General features: G+C 38.4%; 2 protein-coding genes across 2 annotated transcripts; both read left to right on the forward strand.

The window, feature by feature from the left end:
- The first annotated feature begins 3,504 nt into the window (after positions 1–3,504).
- Positions 3,505–9,527, forward strand: LOC122986283. Its single transcript, XM_044357462.1, has 7 exons — positions 3,505–3,834; positions 4,718–4,819; positions 6,203–6,271; positions 6,359–6,460; positions 6,565–6,910; positions 6,995–7,277; positions 7,988–9,527. The coding sequence occupies exons 1-7, from the start codon at positions 3,614–3,616 to the stop codon at positions 8,167–8,169; spliced, it is 1,305 nt and encodes a 434-aa protein (XP_044213397.1). The 5' UTR covers positions 3,505–3,613; the 3' UTR covers positions 8,170–9,527.
- Positions 9,528–12,396: 2,869 nt separating this feature from the next.
- On the forward strand, positions 12,397–19,779 carry lcat (lecithin-cholesterol acyltransferase). Its single transcript, XM_044356099.1, has 8 exons — positions 12,397–12,682; positions 12,755–12,960; positions 15,376–15,532; positions 15,963–16,078; positions 16,298–16,393; positions 17,869–18,093; positions 18,175–18,370; positions 19,319–19,779. The coding sequence occupies exons 2-8, from the start codon at positions 12,810–12,812 to the stop codon at positions 19,680–19,682; spliced, it is 1,305 nt and encodes a 434-aa protein (XP_044212034.1). The 5' UTR covers positions 12,397–12,682; positions 12,755–12,809; the 3' UTR covers positions 19,683–19,779.
- Positions 19,780–20,380: the final 601 nt, after the last annotated feature.

Here is a 20,380-nt window from a genome sequence, read left to right on the forward strand (position 1 = left end):
TACACAAGTGTGATATTGAGATTTGAAGCCTCAAATCTCACTTGAGATGCCATTTTAGGAATTTTAACATGGTAATTATACTTTTTTTGAGGAAAAACCAAATCAGACAGATATTATTGTTCCAAGCAGAGTATTTTTATATGTCTTAATACATGTCTGGAGGGTCACAGAGGTGACGCATGTTACTATGAGACAATGTAAATATGTCTGTGTTGTCAGTTCAGATGTGAAGTAGACAATAAACGACACTTATGTGTGCTGTCAAGAGAGGTAAGTCACAATCTTTTGTATCCCAGCGATTCCCACATGATCATAATAAATGTGTTGTGTTTATATTACTTTTACAAATAAAAACATCTGACACATCTAAAATAACAAATTTTAAATCATATTTTTTGCCAAGACGGCTAGTCAATTTGAGTAATGTCATTGTGTATTCTACGTAATGACACAGTTTTATGTCATCATTACATGATGATGTCATCACGCAATGACATCACAACGACTTTTAGCAACTTTTAGGAACAAATCGACCTTCCTGTAGCAACTTCCCCTGAAAATTAGTTGGCAACCCTGCTGTTATTTATATTTTGTTATATAGTCCAATACTCTGCAGGTATTCCAGCAGTTTATTCATTTTAATCCAGTTATCCAGGTTGAGTAAAGTACGCAGAGTAAAAACAGCTTCTCCAGCCGCTCCCAGGTCTTTGAACAGCTTCCTCCTTTGAAGTTAGTGATTCTTGCACTGGGTGAGGATGTATCTTACTGTCTCTGAGTCTCCATACTCACATTTGCTGTCCGTGTGTTTCCCAGTCAGAGCCAGCCCACTCCTGAGCCCACAATGGCCGAGTCTCAACCTGCGTATGACTACTGAATCTTTTCTTTTTTCACTGTTTTCTGTATTGTAAAGTAAGACCTCCCCTTCTTTTCTTTTTCCATGTGCTCTGCCACATTTCTTTTACTGACTTGCTAATGATTGAAGAGTATTCTGACAGTCCGTATTGTAGGGCTTTATCTACTCTATCCTTATGAGCAGGGTTCTCTCCCATGTTATCTGCTTCCTCGTTGCCCTCTCCTACACCCATGTGAGCTGATGCCCAAATATAAAACCCACCTCACACCCTGCTTTGTGAATTCTGTATAATGTTTGATAAATCTCTGTCTGTATATCAGGTCTGGACTTGGATTTGTTTCTCTTATTGTATTTAAAGCTGCTGCTGAATCACTGCATATGACTGAGTTGTCTTGTTTATTGTCTTCTACCCACCAAAGTGCCCATAATATAACCAGAATCTCTGCTGTGAATACTGACATCTGATTTTAAACGTTTCATATCTACTTTGTGGCTTTAGCGCCCTCTTCTTGTCGCTTGGCAAAACTTCCAGCTTCCATTTACACCCATTTTAGTGGTGTTTTCCCACCACTCGCTTCACTTAAATCAAGCCAGTCTTTGTCAGATACCCTACCATATTACCCACAGTGCTGTTACCACGTTGTGGATCCTCCGATCCATTGTATAGCCTACCTGTAGTTAAAGAGCAACTTACAGGTTGGCAACCCCAGTGAACTAATGTTCGGCAAAATGATACAGAAACAGGATTTTCAAAAAAAAAAAAAAAAACCCAGTATATACAAACTACAGTGATATCTAGACGACATTGATACTTTTTGCAGATATAAGCCCACTGCCTGTCTAATTTCAACCTGAGTGGAAGTCTAATCAAGCAACTGAAAACACCTGTGCAGGTGTACATTGCTTTTAAAGGCAATGCATGTATCATAATTAACCACTAAAAAATGAATAATTATGGATGACAGTTGAGGTATGAACATAGGCCCCTCTTGTATTGTAAATATAAGAGTATGTGGAAAAGAAACATTCCCAGCTGATAGAAAAGATGTAGAATAGATGTAGGTACAGAACTGATGGGAAATACAACGTAAGAAAATTATGTTTTAGAAAGATCAAAAGAAAGAGAAAATAGGTGATACAAAACATGCACCGGTAAACTGAGAAGTTGAGACAGTTTGACTTTCAACACAGGAAGATCATTTCCATCGGTCAGTTAATCAATATGTGGGTTAATCAATCTCTCTGTCTGCTGGCTACAGAAAAAAATACTATTCCTAAAATGTATTCCTACTACCAACCCTTTAAAAATAGATTAAAAGTTTTAATTTAGCCTATCATGCAATAAGTAGCCTACCTGTGTGTTCAACAGGCCCTGCAGACCCACTAAATGGCTAAAAATTAGGGTATTACGGTACAAGTACCTCATTTTACTGTGGTGGTGTGATGAAATTCCAGGTAAAAAGACAGAATATGACGCAATGCCCTACTTAAAGTGGGTAAACATATACCATAAGTTCATGTTCTATAGTAACCTCATGTGGAGGAGGTTGACTGTTATTTACATGGCTGTGTAAACACAACAGATATATGTTCAATGTATTTTCTGTCATCAGCCTCATGAAACATCCAGTAGTACGTCACCAAACTAACCAGTTATGAAAAGTTCAAATTAAAGGATCAGTTCACCTGCTGTGCTAATGAAACATGTAGAGCTCTTACCAAATGTGTTTTTGTATAACTTTATGTGATAAATCAATCTATTTTATAATTGCAAAGTATTATTAGCAATTATTTCCACAAAAAACGGAGAAAAAAAATATCGAGAGTTTACCAGAAAGTTCTCAGGGTAAAGTGAAACATAAATAATGATATTTAGCTGCTGATTCTCTGTTTTTTCACTACTTTAAAGATGTGAAAAAGTGTTAGACATTGTAGCAAAAGCCTTAATGCTGTTTAAACCCACTTTCAGATTTGTGAAACCTTTATTTCGCTTATGAAAAACAGAAAAACAAAGATTTCATTGATATTTCTCCTTCCAGACCACATTAGAATAAATTTGAAAAAACACTGTGAAGACTTTTCAAATCTGGACTAGATTAACAAAGAGAAAGAAATGCATAATCAAAGTTGTAAGTTGTGCCCTCACCTCCAAACTTTCACTTTACCATTAAAAAGGAAGAGATTATAATCAGAATTAGAACAGATACATCACTCTCTGTTTCACCGAAAGCTGAAGAAACTCATTTTAAAATGATAAATGATATTTATCCTTGTAATGAGTTTCTGAGACATTGATTCAACACTCATAAAAACAACTGTAGATTTTATGATTCTGATATCAAACATTTGTTCTTTGCTTGAAATTAAAGCACTAGACCCTTTTGGGAATCATTTCATGGAATATCTGAAAAGGACCTTCAATCATACAAATTAGAATATAATTATATTTGTGTTAAGAGTTATAATGCAGGACAATAAACGGAAATGATGTACAATAGCTTGAATATTATGGCTAAACAATTTACCCACAGGAAAGGATTGGAAAAGTAAATCAGGAAACTGTAGGAGGTAATTAACTCCAGAAGATGGCAGTAATGTGACAATATGGATGCCAATTGCCGTTAAACATCCAAGAAGAAGAAGAAGTGGGTAGCGCGACCGCACCGGAAGACGACGAAGAAGAAAGAAGAGGAAGTGGTTGCTGTTGCTGGCTAACCATTTTGTGTTGTGAGAAGTTAGAGAACCCACATTTTTGACGAAATGGAGGATCATACTTATTATTTAGCACAAGAAAAAGCAAGGGAGCGTGAGTTCTTGTCTTCGTCCAAAAAACGAAAACATGAGGAAGCAAAGCGAAGTCGGGACAGGCGACGGCAGAGAACAAGGATAAACATCGGTGTGGCCTTCGGCAAATGGAAATCACTGATGAGGGACAAATGTTTTCAGAGTGACGCCGAAGTTGCCTGTTTTCTGCTGGACATGTAATTTAGCCTCCCCAATCTAAGTGCAATGTGTTGTTTGATAGCTTTAGCTAGAACACTGTCATGGCCATAGTTACCAACACAAGTAACCTTTCCCCCGTGTCAATGTTGAAAAATAACCAAGTGCTACCAGGATTGCAATTTTACGTTTATGCGCCATAACTTTCTTATTTGGACCCAAAAGCCCTGGTGACACTACCGAGATCAGCCCACAGCTGCTGAAAATGATTGCCAATAAAAGTGTAACGTTAAACAAAAAAGCTTTGGAGCTCATGTCGGCCAACAACTAGCCAAACTTCACAATTTCCAGTCCTGGAAAAATTTGTATTTATGCTCATTGCAAATTATTACATCTAAACCCAGTGCACTGTCTATCAAAAGTGACATATTGTTTACTTGCTCCGTGTGTGTGCAACGGGATGCAATGTAGTTTTTCATTACTTTTTCTACTGTGCACATAGATGGGATCTGATGATGGTGAATGCTTGCCAAAGGCTCAATTAATGGATTGAAGTAGTACTTTGTGTTCAGACTCTGTCCCAGTTTGGTACTCGTTTGGCACTTTGTTCATCCAAGTGAACAAAATGGAGAGGATCCATGGGCCTTTGTAAGACTGATGTACTCGGTTGTATTTAATCTACTCTGGCATAGTAACATTCACAATGTTACAGTCATTTGCATAGAGTTTCCAGGTTGTTACCATTCATGTCCAAGATCTTGCTTGTAGTTGACCTGAGTTGTAGTTGTCGAGCTGTTCCTGATTTATTTTGGTATGTTTGTCCAGGCGAACCAACCCTCCCAGCACCTTAGGATGTAACAGAATGTATTATAGGGGTATGTGACTGTGTCACTTATTTTCTTGATGTTGCTGTTGTTTCTCCAGCTATGAAAGAGGTCCCGCAACATCAGCTCCCACAAAGGGAAAACCTTTTCAAGTCACAGCTCCAGCAGCGTCTAGCATCGGTGCTTCTAATGGGACGGACAGGCAAGTCATCACATTGAAATCATTGTGCTGTCCTAATATGTTTGATTACAAACAAAAAAAGTTGCTGATTAATGGGTTTTTATTTCTAAGTTTATGTTTACTGTCGCATCTCCGTATCTATAGAACATGCTCTGCTTATTAACAGATGAGCATCTGAATGTCACTGCAGAAGCCTTGAACAAAGACTCTGTTTACGCCTGCGTCCTGAGTGACCACTCATGATCAGATCTCACTTCCCCGCTAACCTCATTGATTATTTAAATCTCCAGACATGCTGACAGGATCAGTCAGGATCTAATGTTAATTAATGTTCTTTGTTCTTCTACACATCCAATAGATCAGCTGTTACACACACAGTCCAGGTTCATACTGTTTGGAGTAAAGCAGTCGTCCTCCTGATAAATCTTGAACTCATGATGTCGAGCAGCGCAGCAAAACTAAAAACTGTAGTTATCAGTTTGACAGGACAGAGGAAGCTATCCAGCTACGTTTAGCTTCTGAGATATTTTTTTAGACCAACAAGCTAAAAAAACAAGTTATTTGCTGGTTTTGGTTTAATTTTTATTCCAATTGTCAATTTGAAAAAGAAAACCAGTTAAGTGAACGGAAAAACAGGAAAAAATGGGAGGGGGATTACATTTTTAATCCACATGAAAAACAAAATAATGCATTTGTTTATCCTGTTATCAAACAAGTTGAGCACAGCTTTGGACCAGGAGGCAGCGATGTAATTCCCTGCCTAGTCCGCAGGAAAATAAAGGACATCAGTTGAGTAGGACACATTGTTTTTACACTACTAAAAGAATGTGGTGACACGCGGCCCAGACCACCTCTGAATGTGGTCTGAGTGATCGGATCACAATGCATCCTCAATGCATCTTGGGTGCGTTCACACCTGTATTTAGAGCTGTCCACTTGTGATCGGATCAACCAAGATGCATGTTAATGCCGGGTGTAAACAAGGCTGTCAACTGTCATAACTTCTCTGCTCTACATGTCTTCTGGGCAATATAGCTGAAAAATCTGTCTTGATAAAATGTGTCATTAGTCGTTATCGATAATTATTATTATCCAAGAGACCAAGAGAAAAAAGGTTGAATTTAACCACCTTACTTTGAATTGATCAAAAAGCTGTTTCTGAGCCAGGGAGGGAGCACACTTGAGGTTTGTTCATGCAACCAAACTTTACATATTCTTTATGTGCTTTCATGGCCGTTTGCATTGAATGCATTTAAGTGAAACTATTGAACATTCTATTGAGTCTTATTGCTATGGACGAAGTGTCTATCACTGGTACATATTTTATCCTTTTATCGCTCAGGCCAGTATATTGTTTATACTGTATTCATAATTTGTATATTTTCAATGTGTTTATTTCTACAGCTTACATGACATGAGCAATATTGAGGAGGACATGGAGGAAAATGTTTTCAATGACCCCTTGAACAGTGTGTGAGTAGTACTTCCTAATGACATTTATCACTATTTAGTGTTCTTTTTATAGAAATCATCGTTTTCTGAATATCTCCTTCTTTACAGAATCGACTGGGCAGATGAAGGTTCCCCTTACTATCATGAAAAAGACGATGGAGAGACAGATGACAGCTCTGATGAAGAGTATCTCGCTCCTATTCGTATACGGTGTGTTATCGGTTAGTCTTTACGCTGTTATTGTTGCGAAGTGTGTGTGTGTTTTTATTTTTAACATATTTTTACACGTATGCCTTCATGTTGTGCCTCAACAGAATGGGTGGAGCATTAAAGAAAGAACCATCTATTAATCAATTTCAAGTTATTGGAATGGATGGGATCGTGCATGACCACCCTGCACATGAAGACCCTCCTGATGAGCCTCCTTCCTGTGATCAGGCACCTGTTTTCCCAAACCAACAGCATGTCCTTTGTGAAGATGACATCATAGGTGCCAAAGCTTCAATATTGTATGAGGACTGTTTGAGACAACTGGCTACGTTTCTGATCCTGCCTGTGGATAAATGTACAGGCCTTTTGAAGACGGGCGTGATGTGCGACTGCGTTGCCCCGTTTGAGATCAACATCACTTCCAAAGGCACAGCGACAAGTGTGGAATGGGTAAGTCTTCACAGTCAGCATATCATAAATGAATGGTCGCATAAAAAAACGCAAATGTAATTATTATTTTTATTTGACTTTTAGGTCTGTCCCAACGGACACAGCTTGTGGAGGTGGAATTCTCAGCCTGTAATGAAGTTCGGGATGCAAGCTGGAGATTTTCTCTTGTCCACCAACATTTTGTTGTCTGGCAACAACTATGCAAAGGTCGCCCTCCTGTTCAAATATATGAACATGGGGATGGTGAACAAGAACACATTCTTCTCCATTCAGGACACTTACTGTGTCGACACAGGGAAGGACTTCTGGGAAGAGAGGAAGACTGAGGCCCTCAGTCATCTTCAAGGGAGAGATGTTGTGGTTTTAGGTGCGTAGCTTAAACTTTACTATGTTATATAAGTACTGAAGACAGTAGACAATGGCAGTGTGACTGTATGTAAGCAGCTAAGTCATATTTTTTATTTTTGGATTTTTTATTATTATATTTTAACAGTGATTTCTATTGGTTTTGGAAAGCACAGATAGAGGCGGTATATTAGAAAACGCTCCTATGAGTCTCTCTGGAGTGCTGGTACAATGGTTTCGTTATGAGGACGTGTTGGAAAAATCCATCCTTTCTGTACCGCCATAATCTAACCATAATCCATCATTTATCTAATTCTTTAGGTAGACAACTCTGATGTACTGTTCAACCACTTACTGATGACTTAGAAAATTCGAAACACTAACCTGTTAATAAGTTTAAAGAGCTGATGACTTATCAGAAAGTCATTTAACCCTTTATTAATGATTGATAGTCATTCATAACTGCAGGACTGATGACTAATCAGGAAGTTTGAAACATTTAGCCCTTATTATTATTGATTCATAATAATTAACAGTCCTGCAGTTATACATGATTATCAATCATTAATAAAGGATTAGTGTGTTTATTTGCTGTGTGTTAATGTTGATGGTTTATTAATTATTTATAAAGCATTAGTGGATAATTATTAACCATTAATGCTTATAAAGGCTGCCTTGTCAGAAAGTGGTACAGCATTTTTTCTTCACCCTTTTCCCTCTTTATCCCTCCAGAGATCCCACAGCAGCATGTCTGTAAGGAGGAGGAGGAGGAGGTTCCTGCTGACCAGCAGCTCTGTAACCAGGAGAGGAACTCCAGTCTGGACCCAGAGGATCCAGAACCTCCTCAGATTAAAGAGGAACAGGAGGAACTCTGCATCACTCTGAAGGGAGAACATACTGAAACAGGAGATTGAAACCTTTTACGTCGACTCCTGCTTGTGAGGAAAGTGCCAACAGTGAAGTTCAGACTCTGGACTTGAGTCCTGATGAAACTCAGAGTGCAGCAGAGAAGGATTGTCAGCATGTCAGTTAAAAGCTCTGCGGTATCAGAACCAAACCGTGACGACCAGCTCCTCTCTCATAACTCTCGTGTAGCTGAGAACTGAGATCACAAAGGAGGCAAACATGGAGACTCAGGATCCACTAGAAATGCAGAGCCAGAACCACAGAGGACAAGAGTCACACTAACAATGAAGACTACTCCATCCCATATAAGATTCAAAGTAACGCTTATACAAGGAAACACTGTTTAAACAGGACACTTGTGGGAAATCTTTTGAGTCCAAATTGCAAACACATCTGAGAGTCCACACAGGTGAGAAGCTGTATGACTGCAGCACCTGTGGGAGAGCAGCCTTACCCATGTAACACTTGTGGGAAAAGATTCTGTGAGCATGAAGCATTAAAAGTGCAGAGATTTGAGACTTGGACAATAACTTAAAGATCCACATGAGAACACACAGACTTGAAAAGGCACATAAGAGTCTACAAGTGGCCTTGTGTTTGTGAAATGTTGGAGAGGAGTCAAACAATTGAGCTGAAACTCCTGAATAAAACACACTCTTCCAATAGCTGCATCTGTATAAATGAATGTAAAATATTCTCCATGACTAAGAGGTCACGATATCTGTAAGTTGTACGTTGTCAACATTGCTATCAAGTTTTTGTTCTTCTTCATGTTACTGTATTACTCATTTCACTGTTAGCAACAGTATTACTTTGACAAAATAATGTTGCAATGTTGATGGTCAGGTGCTAATTGTTAAAGTTTCAAAAAACCAGAGTCTTTATTTATGAAGTATTTCAGAATAATCATACTTTGAGTAGTACTTGATATTTACAAATGAAACCTCCTACAAACCTTTCCAGGAAATCAAAATTGACATTTGAGAGTGACTGACATCACTGTTTTATTTTACCATGTAAATCCCAGTAAATTTAAATTTGTCTTTGCTAAAATAACTTAACAACTGTTAGTTTCTACAAATGTTAATGATTGACCTGTTTAGATATTTTCATACACTACCTCAGTAATGTGAACGAACTGCGAGCTCTCTGATGCTAAAACAGAGAAAAGCTCCAGTGCTGCTGGCTCACTGAAGTCTTCATACTGCCAACCAGTCTTTCTGTCTACAGTGTTTTTTTTTTGTTTTTTTTCAATTTTATAATTTTTATTTATTTATTTTTCCAGTTTAACCTGAGATCAAATGGAGATGATGTACTACATGGTGTAGTCAACGCATTTTATTAACAATAAAATATTTTTTCATGATGGCTTTTCAGACTCATATTCTTAACTCCACTGATTGGATGATTAAAGTAACTCAAAGTGTCATTAACCTAAGTGTTAGTGGACAAAATGTTTTGTTTCTGATCTCATGCATTTATTTTAATATTACTTTGCTTTATGAGGTGATAATATAAGAAAACCTGATTCACAACAAATCCTAAAGCTACAAGCAAATTATGAGAGATGTTTTTTAGGCCATTAGCGCCTTCTTAAGAAACAACATTTTTGTGTTATAGTCATGAAGTGCACAGGTCTGTAGGTCAACATGTAAAGCTGCTGTGTTACTCTGGTTGACATGTTGCTTCAAATTAATGTGTTTCCACTGCAGAAAAAGACTGAAGCTGCTACGTAACTGTACTGATTAACCAAAAACACAGTTGTGAAAAAAAAAGTATTAAAATTCTTTGTGCAATGGATGTCAAAAACTGCACAAAGTGGATAAATTCAAGCACAAGTGTCTCAAACCTTAATGTAATAAGTTTTCCACTGTCAGGTATTGATGAGGGTGTAAAATATCAACCCGACACAGTAGGAAGGTCTTATGTAAAGGCATTAAGCCTCTGTGCAGTTACTGCTGCTTATCTATAAGCCACAAATAACACTGAGACAACTCCTTACAACAAGCTGAATGAAAGAGAGAGTCCAATGTGAGACATCTTACTGGTGATTAAGCAACAATGTCTTCAGTGTTTGAGAGTTAATCAACGAGCAACTAACAAAGAAATATTAGAGTTTTTCTTTTGAAAATTTCTGCAAACCTTAAAGTTTTAAGGAGTATCCAAATATGAAGGAATATTCTAACATTAGATATTTTGAATTTTGAGGGGACTTTCCCTTTAATCCTCTCCAAAACTTAATTTCAAATATGAAGGAATATTATATTGTTATAACTATATATATATATATATATACACACACACACACACACATATATATATATATATATGTGTGTGTGTGTGTGTGTGTGTGTGTGTGTATATATATATATAAACTGTACAGTAAAATGATTTTAAATTTAATATGGTTTTAGTCAGGGTCATTTTAAACAGGATTACATTGATTTTTTGCCCTATTTTGAGGTTGTTTTCAGTAAAGTACTTCAAATTATATCTATTATTTTCCTTTAATTAGACTCAGTCAAGAACATTGTGAGCAGAAATACATTGGGATTCTCTTTGGAAGGTTTTATCCCATTAGAACTTATTTGGTGACATCACCTTTTTAACAAATCTTAGTCAATATATGATGTGCGTGTTACTATAATTTTATTTTTTATTATGTATATGTAGCAGGGTTAGCTGGCCCACCTTGAAGGTTAGTCTACCTTAAGTGAGCCTGTTCAGGTTCTAGTGGGCACCAAGTGTAGCTCATTTATGCTCCTCTATATACAGTATATAGCAGTATATATACCAGACAAAGCCACTGCCTCTCATGGGTTGTTGGTGAGTGATGATAAACAGGTGAATGTCTGTTCTGCCCCAACTGAGAACTGACTGAACCGTTGACATGACTGTTAAGTGCTCACTTAATAAATGTGTCATATGGCCTAGTACGCTGGTGTAGTGTTGTTTGCACCTTGTACTTTATCTTTAGTTGTGTGTGTGTGTAATTTCACAAACCTTTTGTATTTGTTTAGAGTGGGTCTCCCCTTGACCCCCACACCCCTGCCCAGTAGTTCTTACTTTACACGGTGCCCCTGATGTATTTTTGGCTGTTGCTCCTCCTGACATTGTTTTACATGGGTTTTATTGTCTTCAACATACTTGATCCTATACCTTGTTTTTAGTAATGTTAGTGTTCTGGTTTTCTCAGTATATTTAATAAACATAATTGTTGTTAACCTTGTCTCTTGTCTCTGCTATCTTCTCCGTGTTGAATGGGTTAAAATAACTGTCAGAGATGGTTAAATCCTCATCACCTGGTCACATATATGAATTGTGAGAATTCGTTCTGGTTTTCTAGAAATCTTCAACGAGTCTTCCTACATTTTTGGCCGCTACTAGCACCCTTACCGTAATAAAATTAAAAGACGCACAATAAAATCCAAATTGCGGCTGGCTTGACCGCAGTTCACAGCTGGACTTTGCCAAGTGTGCATTGAAATAGAAGGGTAACCTTTGAAGCAAATGTTTTACTCCACAATTTAAGTTTAACATCAAATTTAATGACCTTCAGGTTAATTGTTTTGTTTTCCTGTGGGCCAGGGGTTAGCATTTAGGTTCAACACTGAGCCCGTTTTCAGTATTATATTGAGGGGCCGACATTTAACTGGCATAGTGAAAACACTACCCAATATGTTTTTAATGTCTTGTTTTTCTTTTAATTCATTCAGGAATAAAACTGATTTATAAAACAGTTGTAAGGTTGTATCTGAGTTCAGATGTCATCATTTCCATTAGTAAGCGATGACAAACATCTTCTGTTGATACTGATTTTGTTAAAAGTTAGGCTACTCATAAACATGATCATATACGAGACTAGAAATGTAATTCATAGCTTATCCTCACACAATAAATAGTGGCCTGCTTCATTCTGTTATTGATACAAACCTGTTCTGGTCAGATCGGCCAAATTATAATATCTATATCGCAAGTTTATAAGACATTACCAGGATATTTTTTTATTGGGATTTACATGAGCTCTGTGTTTACAATGTTATCTACTGTATATTTATGAAGAATAATGTAAAAGATTTGATACAATCTATAAAGGAGAAAACTTCGGGGCCACATATTTTTCTTGGGGGGCCAGATCACTGCTGTTGGCCTATTGTTAATTTAAAGCGAACATAAACAGTAGGGTAAGACACATAAAGTGAGCCTATTTATTACAGCTGGATATAAATATTGATTCTTTTTTTTTTTTTTTTTTTTTGTAGTCTCGGGGAAATGATGTCTTCTCGTCAGTCTTCTCATGGTCAATCATTTACATTCTTTCGTGTAAATAAATACGTGTAATTTGTAAAAATCGATAGGGCAAACTACACGTTTTGGCTATTTGTTCCTGTGCCTGCCTGTGTGGTGTCATCCTTATTGTAAACCAGGAGATTTCAGAGATTAAAAGAGACCAACCAACGAGAATAACTCCTAACTTGTTGCCATGCTTGGACAGGCGTGAAGCGTTTCCAAGTAGGACAGGTAATATAACAAACACGTTGGTCTGACCTCAAGTTTTCCCTCTGACCGGCCCGCCTCTCCCTCCGCCTCCAGTAGCTCTCAGACCGACACGAAGCGCTGCCCGACAGCACAGCTGGCTGAGAGAAACATGGGATCCGCAGGGCGCTTCTGCTCGGTGCTGCTGGTTGTAGTTCTGCTGGGGCTTCATCACTCCTCAGGTTTCTGGATCATCAACGTTGTCTTCCCTCCCGATGCCAAAGCCAAATTACCAAGCAACAGCACTCCACCACTCATCATAGGTAAGTGTATCTACTCATTTTAATATAGCTGTTTTTGCATATCCAGAATTTAAAATCTGCTTGGTAACGGACCAGGAAAAGGCCCCAGGGACCCCGGAACTCCAGGGGTCCTGATAGCTCCAAGATTTAGGTATTTTCCTTGGATGTTCATTTTTAATTGAAAATTAAATCTAGGCTATTTGGGAATGTACTCAAGTACAATATCAACTGATGAGGGGCTTAAGGAGAGACTTGTTTTATTTTCTTATCTTGAGGCCCTGTCTGGAAGAGGACTTCAAGTTTAAGACCATCTGTTATTTCAGTTTTGTGCGTACTTTCATCGCATATTCCTGGATTCATTTGCTTTTAATCAAATTAAAACACAGCAAACCTGCAGCCAAGTGGTATTCCAGCATCGACAAACTGTATGCATTGCACAGATAGTGGGAGAAACAAGGTGTACTGGAGGTTAATAGATACTGCAGACATCTATCTATCTGATTGTCTGTCTGCGTATTGATGTCTAGGCTATCAGTGAGGCTACACACTGTACTCTGTACATTTGACCCTGAAATTTGCTGTTCTAGTGTGTCTGTACGTCTGTCCCTCTGAAATGCCATAGTATGACCCGGCTAGATAAGCAGGACACGAAGGGCCAAAATGTGATTCAGTGGTCATGCTCTGCGCTGGCCCTGCACACTTTAGCTGTGAGGGTATTATTGCCTGCTACACTGTTACAGGCATTCACAGACCAGCATTTGGCCCCTGACCCAGTTTGGGTAAGACGCAGTCTGTCCCTTTCAGGCCATGAGGTCACTTCTTGTTTCCACAGTGGTGACTGAAAATAGAGCAAGTGAGTCCAGACTGTCTCATTGATACTTACGTGGTCTTCTACTTTCCATTTCTAATTATGAGGTTTTATTGTATTATTATTCTGTACATTATAGACCATCTGTCATGAAAGCCATGACAAGTATATAGCTAATTGGCTTTAAAATGTACTTTGACAAACACTAAAAGGTTTTTTATGTATAATTGATTGATCTGTCAGATGGACAGATGACTGTTCCTAATATAATTTATGTTATACTAATTTTATCATTGTTAATGTTAAAATCTACAACTAATATACAGCAGCCCTCAAATTACTACATACAGTAATATAAAATCGTCTTGTACCTGTGACATCAAGACAGTAAAATAATGCATCAATGTGATATAGTGTAGTACACATCCTTCTTCCCGCTGCTGATGACTCACTGTTTGCAGTCAAAAGGTCGTTGTCCAAATCTAAAAACATATAGTCTACCATAGAGGAGCTCCCAATGACCAGCAGTCAGTTAAGTTTTGGTTTCTGGTCTACAATATTTATTGTGACAATAATTATGACAAAAATAAAATACAGTACAGGACAGAAGACAAAGTTGAGGTGTATGACTGTATTTGCCACTATGACCTGGAAAGTGTAAAAGATCAGGTTCCACATGTTGTGAAGTTGAGAAATCACCTGTCAATATTTGACAGAACACGTAGGAAATCAGTCAAAATAAACAATTTACAACAAACTTAGAGCAATTGAAACGTCACACATTCTGTTAGATGTTGTGAAAACCAGTTTTTAATAATAAAGTGTAGCAAACTAATTAACATGTAATGGCTCTTAGCAGATATCGTGTAGAATATTGACCAAAATCTTCAGATGCTGTTATGAAAGGAAGGAGTGTTTTATTTGCAAAGCTGGCCCAAGCATATTCTGGGGGTCTTTCCCATGAAATCATTACCAACTCTCCACAACTGTGATTAACACAGTTTCCTTCTTACAGAGGGTGCAAATAAAACTGAAAAAAAAAAACAGAACTGAATTAAGCTGCATTGTGTAATAATACTTGCTTAAAACTGCACCAACCAATATTTTATGTTAACAATAAATCAAATGACTTTGTGTAACTTGAAACTCTGCAGTTCCCCCTCAGCATATGGAGCTTTTCAGTACCTTTCACCTCTTTCCAGCTGCAGCAGGCAGCTGTTTTCAGTTTTTAGCAGTTAAAGAGCCAGATACTATTTTCAGGAATTAGCCAGAGGAGTGACTCTAAATGAATACTAATGTTGCTCCATATCTGCTGGATGTGTTCAGAAGCAAATGTTCTACCACGGTCACCATAACTATAAGGTGATCATATTTCAATGTAGGTCATTTCACTGCCTCAAGTGGCCGAAAAAAATCAATGAATGAAGCTCTAAAAATGAACAGAGGGCTTCATATTTGTTATTGGCTTGTTTTTGGGGACCCTGGTGGCCTACGTAGCCCCTTAATTCACTCATGCCTTGGCCCGGCTCTGCTAACCTGTTACTGGTTTTGATCATTGACCTAGAGTATTATTTAACCTTTCGTTCCTTACCTCACACTGTGATCCACTGATGTGTTTGTGTGTCCAGTACCAGGGAACTTGGGGAACCGTCTGGAAGCTAAGATAGACAAGCCGACACTGGTCCACTGGATGTGCTACAAGAAAACTAAGCACTGGTTCCCCCTATGGATTGACCTCAACATGTTCATGCCTATAGGTGTAGACTGCTGGATTGATAACATTAGGTAACACTGACCTACCCTTCATGTCTGTCCTCTATCTGTATTACCTGTCACCATCAAACAGCTTAATAAATACCATTGTTCTACAACTTTACCTTACTGCAGGTAGAGAATGTTTCCTGATGCTCGGGGGAAAGTTGAAGACATAGTTTATTATGCCATGTTTCCCCAGTGTCTTTCCTGTCATATTTACACTTTACTTCCCTGTTGCGATCTCCCCTCAGATTTTAGTATTACCGTACATAATGAAAGATCTAGAATTTTGTTATTCTGCTGTCTTGAATCTCTTAGTCTGGTCTAAGAAGTCGCTACAGGATCTAACAATTACACTGGGGGAACCAAAATATTTTTGTCCTGTTCCAGGTGTTATTAGAGTCACACTATGTTCATCATGTTTTTGTTCAACTAGACTGACATGAATGTGCGTGTCCAGACTTGTTTACAACAGGACGACTCGGCGGTCATCCAACTCACCAGGGGTACAGGTCCGGGTGCCAGGATTTGGGCAGACCTATCCCATTGAGTTTCTCGACCATAACAAACTGGCTGGTGAGAGAGATACATCTGTTTTGGTGGATTTATATATGCTTGGAATTTGTGGATTCTGTCATCTTTTCATGCATTACATCCCCCTGGTTTGTTTGTATAAAAAAGTCCTACAGTTCCAGGATTAAATATCTTTGCAATTTGTTAACTGCTTTGTACTAATTAAAGCTAGCTTAGAGTCTGACATCTGGTACTGATTGAGTCCATTGCTGTGTTTTGCAGGTTATTTCTACACTATGGTGCAACATTTGGTCAACGTGGGATACACCCGAAATGAGACAGTCCGAGGGGCACCGTATGATTGGAGATTAACTCCTAGTAAGTGGTAAAAACACACATGCACCCTCACATACACACTCATATTGTAACTGGTTGCTTAAAAGAGCTTTACACAGTATATCTAGCACAGCTGTAACACACCTCACCATTGGAATACAAGCAGTTTATCTTGGTAGAATATGGAAATAAAAAGGTTCGATACTGTGCACGTGTTGGTTGGGAAAAGTACATCAGACGGTAAAGGAGCCTTCAGACCAATTCAGCTTGACATTTTTAAGTAATAATATCCAATCTTTTCCCTGATGAGATAAACAAAAAAAATAATAAAGCCGAAAATCAGAAGAGAAACAGGAAAATGATGTGACTTGTAAAGACTTTATACAAGACTGATCCACTAATCAATATTTTTATATTAAGGCTGCATTCACTGAAATTATTGGGCCATTTGAGGGCAGCGGTGCGACATGTACACACATTATTAACAAAATATTACCATATGAAGTTGTTATGGCAAATATGTGAGCAAACACTCACCTATTTTTCAGCATTTACACATGGAACAAAATAAGCATGTTTGTGTTCATTTAGAGTTGTGTTTGTGGCCATCAGACTGCTGTAAAGTCCAATATTGACTCTTTGTCTAGCTCTGTTTTTGTCTGCACCAACTCATAAAGGAAAATATCTGGCTCTTTAGCTATTAAACGCTCCACTGCCTTAACCAGCCAGTGGCTAACTTTGTCTGTGTACTGTTTGGTGCTGTGACAGAGGATTTGTCAGAGCTTTTTTGATTAAAACAGCTGCATGCTACAACTGAGACTGAGGCTGTAAAATTAAAACAATGTGCTGAAAGATACTAAAACACTCTGTAGAGCTGAGGGGAACTGCAGAGTCAGGTGATAATTCTGTGAGTTTGTCATGAGTGACACTTTTCACATTGTGCATAATTATTTGATCCAATGTTAATATACAAGTATTTATAATGCAGCTTTAGCAACAATTGAAACAAGTACATATAATTTGAAAGGTGTCACTCTGCAGCTCTACTGAGTTTTTTAAGCCTCTTTTAGCTCATTTTTTAGCCACTAATTGGTGAAGAAAATCAAAAATCTAGCAGCTAAAGACTAAGATATTTCTCTTAGGAGCTGGCGGACACCAAAACAAAGATAATGGAGAGTGAATAATGGACTTATATTTTTCAGAGGGCCAGAATCATGACTCCAAGTCATTACTAATATCGCTTTAAGTCTGGTAGATGTGTAAATACGCATCTTTTTTGTTGTATGTTGGCCACAACAACAACAACTGTATAAGGCATGTTAGAGCTGTGTGTCCGTTAGCTTGTTGTATTTGTGAAGTTTTGATTTAGCCAGGCCAAATGCTGTATCATTATTTATACTGATGATGATAATGAGGATCATGACTAATGATGATACAGTATATTATATATGCACACAAATGGAGAGCTCATGTCCTTACTTCACCCTCCAACCCTCCTTTCCTCCCTCGTCCAACAGATGAGAATGAAGAGTATCTCATAAGGTTGCAGGACCTGGTGGAAGAGATGTATGATCAGTACCAGCAGCCTGTTTACCTGCTGGGACACAGCATGGGCTGCCACTACGTCCTTTACTTCCTCAACCACCAGCCTCAGGCCTGGAAGGACAAATACATCAGGGGCTTCATTTCCCTGGCAGCGCCATGGGGGGGCGCTGTTAAAGTATTGCGAGTCATGGCGTCAGGTAATGGAAAAGTACTTAGAGTGGAATATAATACAATACAGTACAACAGAAGAAGTTACTAACTGGATCTTGCTTTTGTAGGTGAAAATGACGGCATTCCAATGATTTCCAACATCAAGATCCGCGAGGAGCAGAGGATGACAACAACTAATCCCTGGATGGTGCCATCTGAGGAGGCCTGGTCGAAGGACCACGTCTTCATCTCCACACCATCCTTCAACTACACCCACCAGGACTACCAGCGCTTCTTTACAGACATCAATTTTGAGGATGGCTGGTAACTAACAACCCTAAAGGACAGGTTCACAATTTTTTAAATTTACCTTAAAGCAACAGTCAGGTGCCCATATGAATACTAAAACAGGTTTTGCTCGCTGTAATTATTCCTCCTGTTCAAGCTGGCCATACTGTTAATACTGGTCAGTGTATTCTGGGTCATCTCATGCTGTATTCTGATTGGTCTGTCAGCAGTCACATTGTGAGAATTTGGTCTTAAATTTCTGACACTGTCAGAATTTTGCCTCAGACTCTCTTTGGTTGCCAAAGCTCCACATTGGTCGTCGGTGCACAGTGCACTCCAGGACACCGTTTTGCATTGACGACCAAAGATTTTACCACGTTTATCTTGCACAATCACATAGCGTAAAGGGGCTTTAAGACAGACTTGAAAAATTGTGAACCTATCCTTTAATGTTATCACACAAGCTTAAGTTTAACAAAAAAAACTCCTGAATCATTCTAACTCAAATGTATTATGTGTCAAATGTATTATGAAAGAAAATCAGCCAGTGCTTTTTGAGCTCTGCTGAACAGTGAGTATAAAGTAGCAGTGGTAATCTATGATCAGTTTTACTTGATCAAACAAGAACCTGGTCAATATGTAAATGAGGGCTGTAGGAGCAGATAAGTGTGCAGTCTCTAGTTTTTGTATCCACCCACCATGGTAGGTAGTGTACAGGACATTATTTCATTGTGGTTGTAGACATGTTTTTGTGAGGAATAACAGTTTTAAAGCATTTTATTTTTTAGAATATCTTTTAAAATTTGCTGATGCCTCGTAGTTTTGTTCATAGAAAGATAAGAAAATCCTGGCGTGTCTTTTCTTGATACTACCACCTGGATTCGCCAAATTCAGAAATGTTCAAATCCATCACACTGGACTTTAAAGTCTTGGTCCCAGTACCACTCCACTTTCATAAACCCCTTGTCCTCTTGTTGGTTTCAGGCACATGTGGGAAGACACTAAGAATCTGACCGGTGATCTCCAGCACCCTGGTGTTGAGATGTGGTGTATGTACGGAGTAGGACTGCCAACTGTGGTAACGTACATTTACGACGAGGAGTATCCCAACGCAGACCCAGTGGACTTCGTTTACGCTGACGGGGATGACACAGTGGACAGCTTTAGCATGAGTCTTTGCAAACGTTGGGTGGGGCAGCAGGAGAAGCCCGTCCACGTAACAGAGTTCAGAGGGTTGCCCCACCTGGATATTGTGTTCCACGAAAAGGTGCTCAACCAAATCCAGCATATCCTGGAGGGCATATCAGACACACCCAAAGTGATTGATGTCAGATCTGGAACTAAATAGTAGTATTTAAGAGCTTAAAAAACACGCGGAGTGCTGTATTTTTTTTTTTTTTTACATAGTTGTCTTTTGAGTCTGTTCAAGTGTCAAGCAGAAAATTGCACATACACAGCTTCAACGTGTGAAACCTGAGGTTTGGTCCAGATTTAACAAGCACCCAATCTGGACTAGCAAGTAATCTAACCCTGACCCCCCAGCCCATAAACATGACCGTCTTATCTGAAGTAAAGGCTGAAGTATGAGTTTGACCCTGATCTGCTTTTTTCTGATTTCAAGCTGAGATTTTTGTAATACATCAATGTGTTTTGATGCATTTCCCATATGGTGATGATGATGGGATTTATGGTGTTCATGGTATTCATAATAATAACAGTAATTAAACATACTAATAGGGATTCTAAAAATCAGTGTATTGTTTTATCATTACCTATAAAGGAAACTTTGAATCCTGTTTCATTAGATCTTTACAAACTATACACAATTCTACTTTGTTGACTTTTCATGGCATTCGTCATGTCAGCATTATTTTTAAAACTTGAGTGAAAAAACATGAATAAAAGAACTTTTGAGTGAACTTTTGTAGCCACACACACACACACACACACACACACACACACACACACACACACACACATCCCATAAGACATATTTCATTTTGGGTGTGTGACTTTAATGGATACTTAGATTATAGGGACCTCATC

This window comes from Thunnus albacares, chromosome 7 (genome assembly GCF_914725855.1).
Source record: "Thunnus albacares chromosome 7, fThuAlb1.1, whole genome shotgun sequence".
NCBI lineage: Eukaryota > Metazoa > Chordata > Actinopteri > Scombriformes > Scombridae > Thunnus > Thunnus albacares.

Excerpts from the sequence above, each read along its gene's own strand:
- LOC122986283 (XM_044357462.1), top strand. The coding sequence starts at position 3,614 with ATGGAGGATCATACTTATTATTTAGCACAAGAAAAAGCAAGGGAGCGT. Across the intron at positions 4,820-6,202 it reads GCTTCTAATGGGACGGACAG|CTTACATGACATGAGCAATA; the intron begins GCAAGTCATCAC and ends TTATTTCTACAG. Across the intron at positions 6,911-6,994 it reads CAGCGACAAGTGTGGAATGG|GTCTGTCCCAACGGACACAG; the intron begins GTAAGTCTTCAC and ends TTTGACTTTTAG.
- lcat (XM_044356099.1), top strand. The coding sequence starts at position 12,810 with ATGGGATCCGCAGGGCGCTTCTGCTCGGTGCTGCTGGTTGTAGTTCTG. Across the intron at positions 12,961-15,375 it reads CACTCCACCACTCATCATAG|TACCAGGGAACTTGGGGAAC; the intron begins GTAAGTGTATCT and ends TTGTGTGTCCAG. Across the intron at positions 15,533-15,962 it reads TGCTGGATTGATAACATTAG|ACTTGTTTACAACAGGACGA; the intron begins GTAACACTGACC and ends GTGCGTGTCCAG.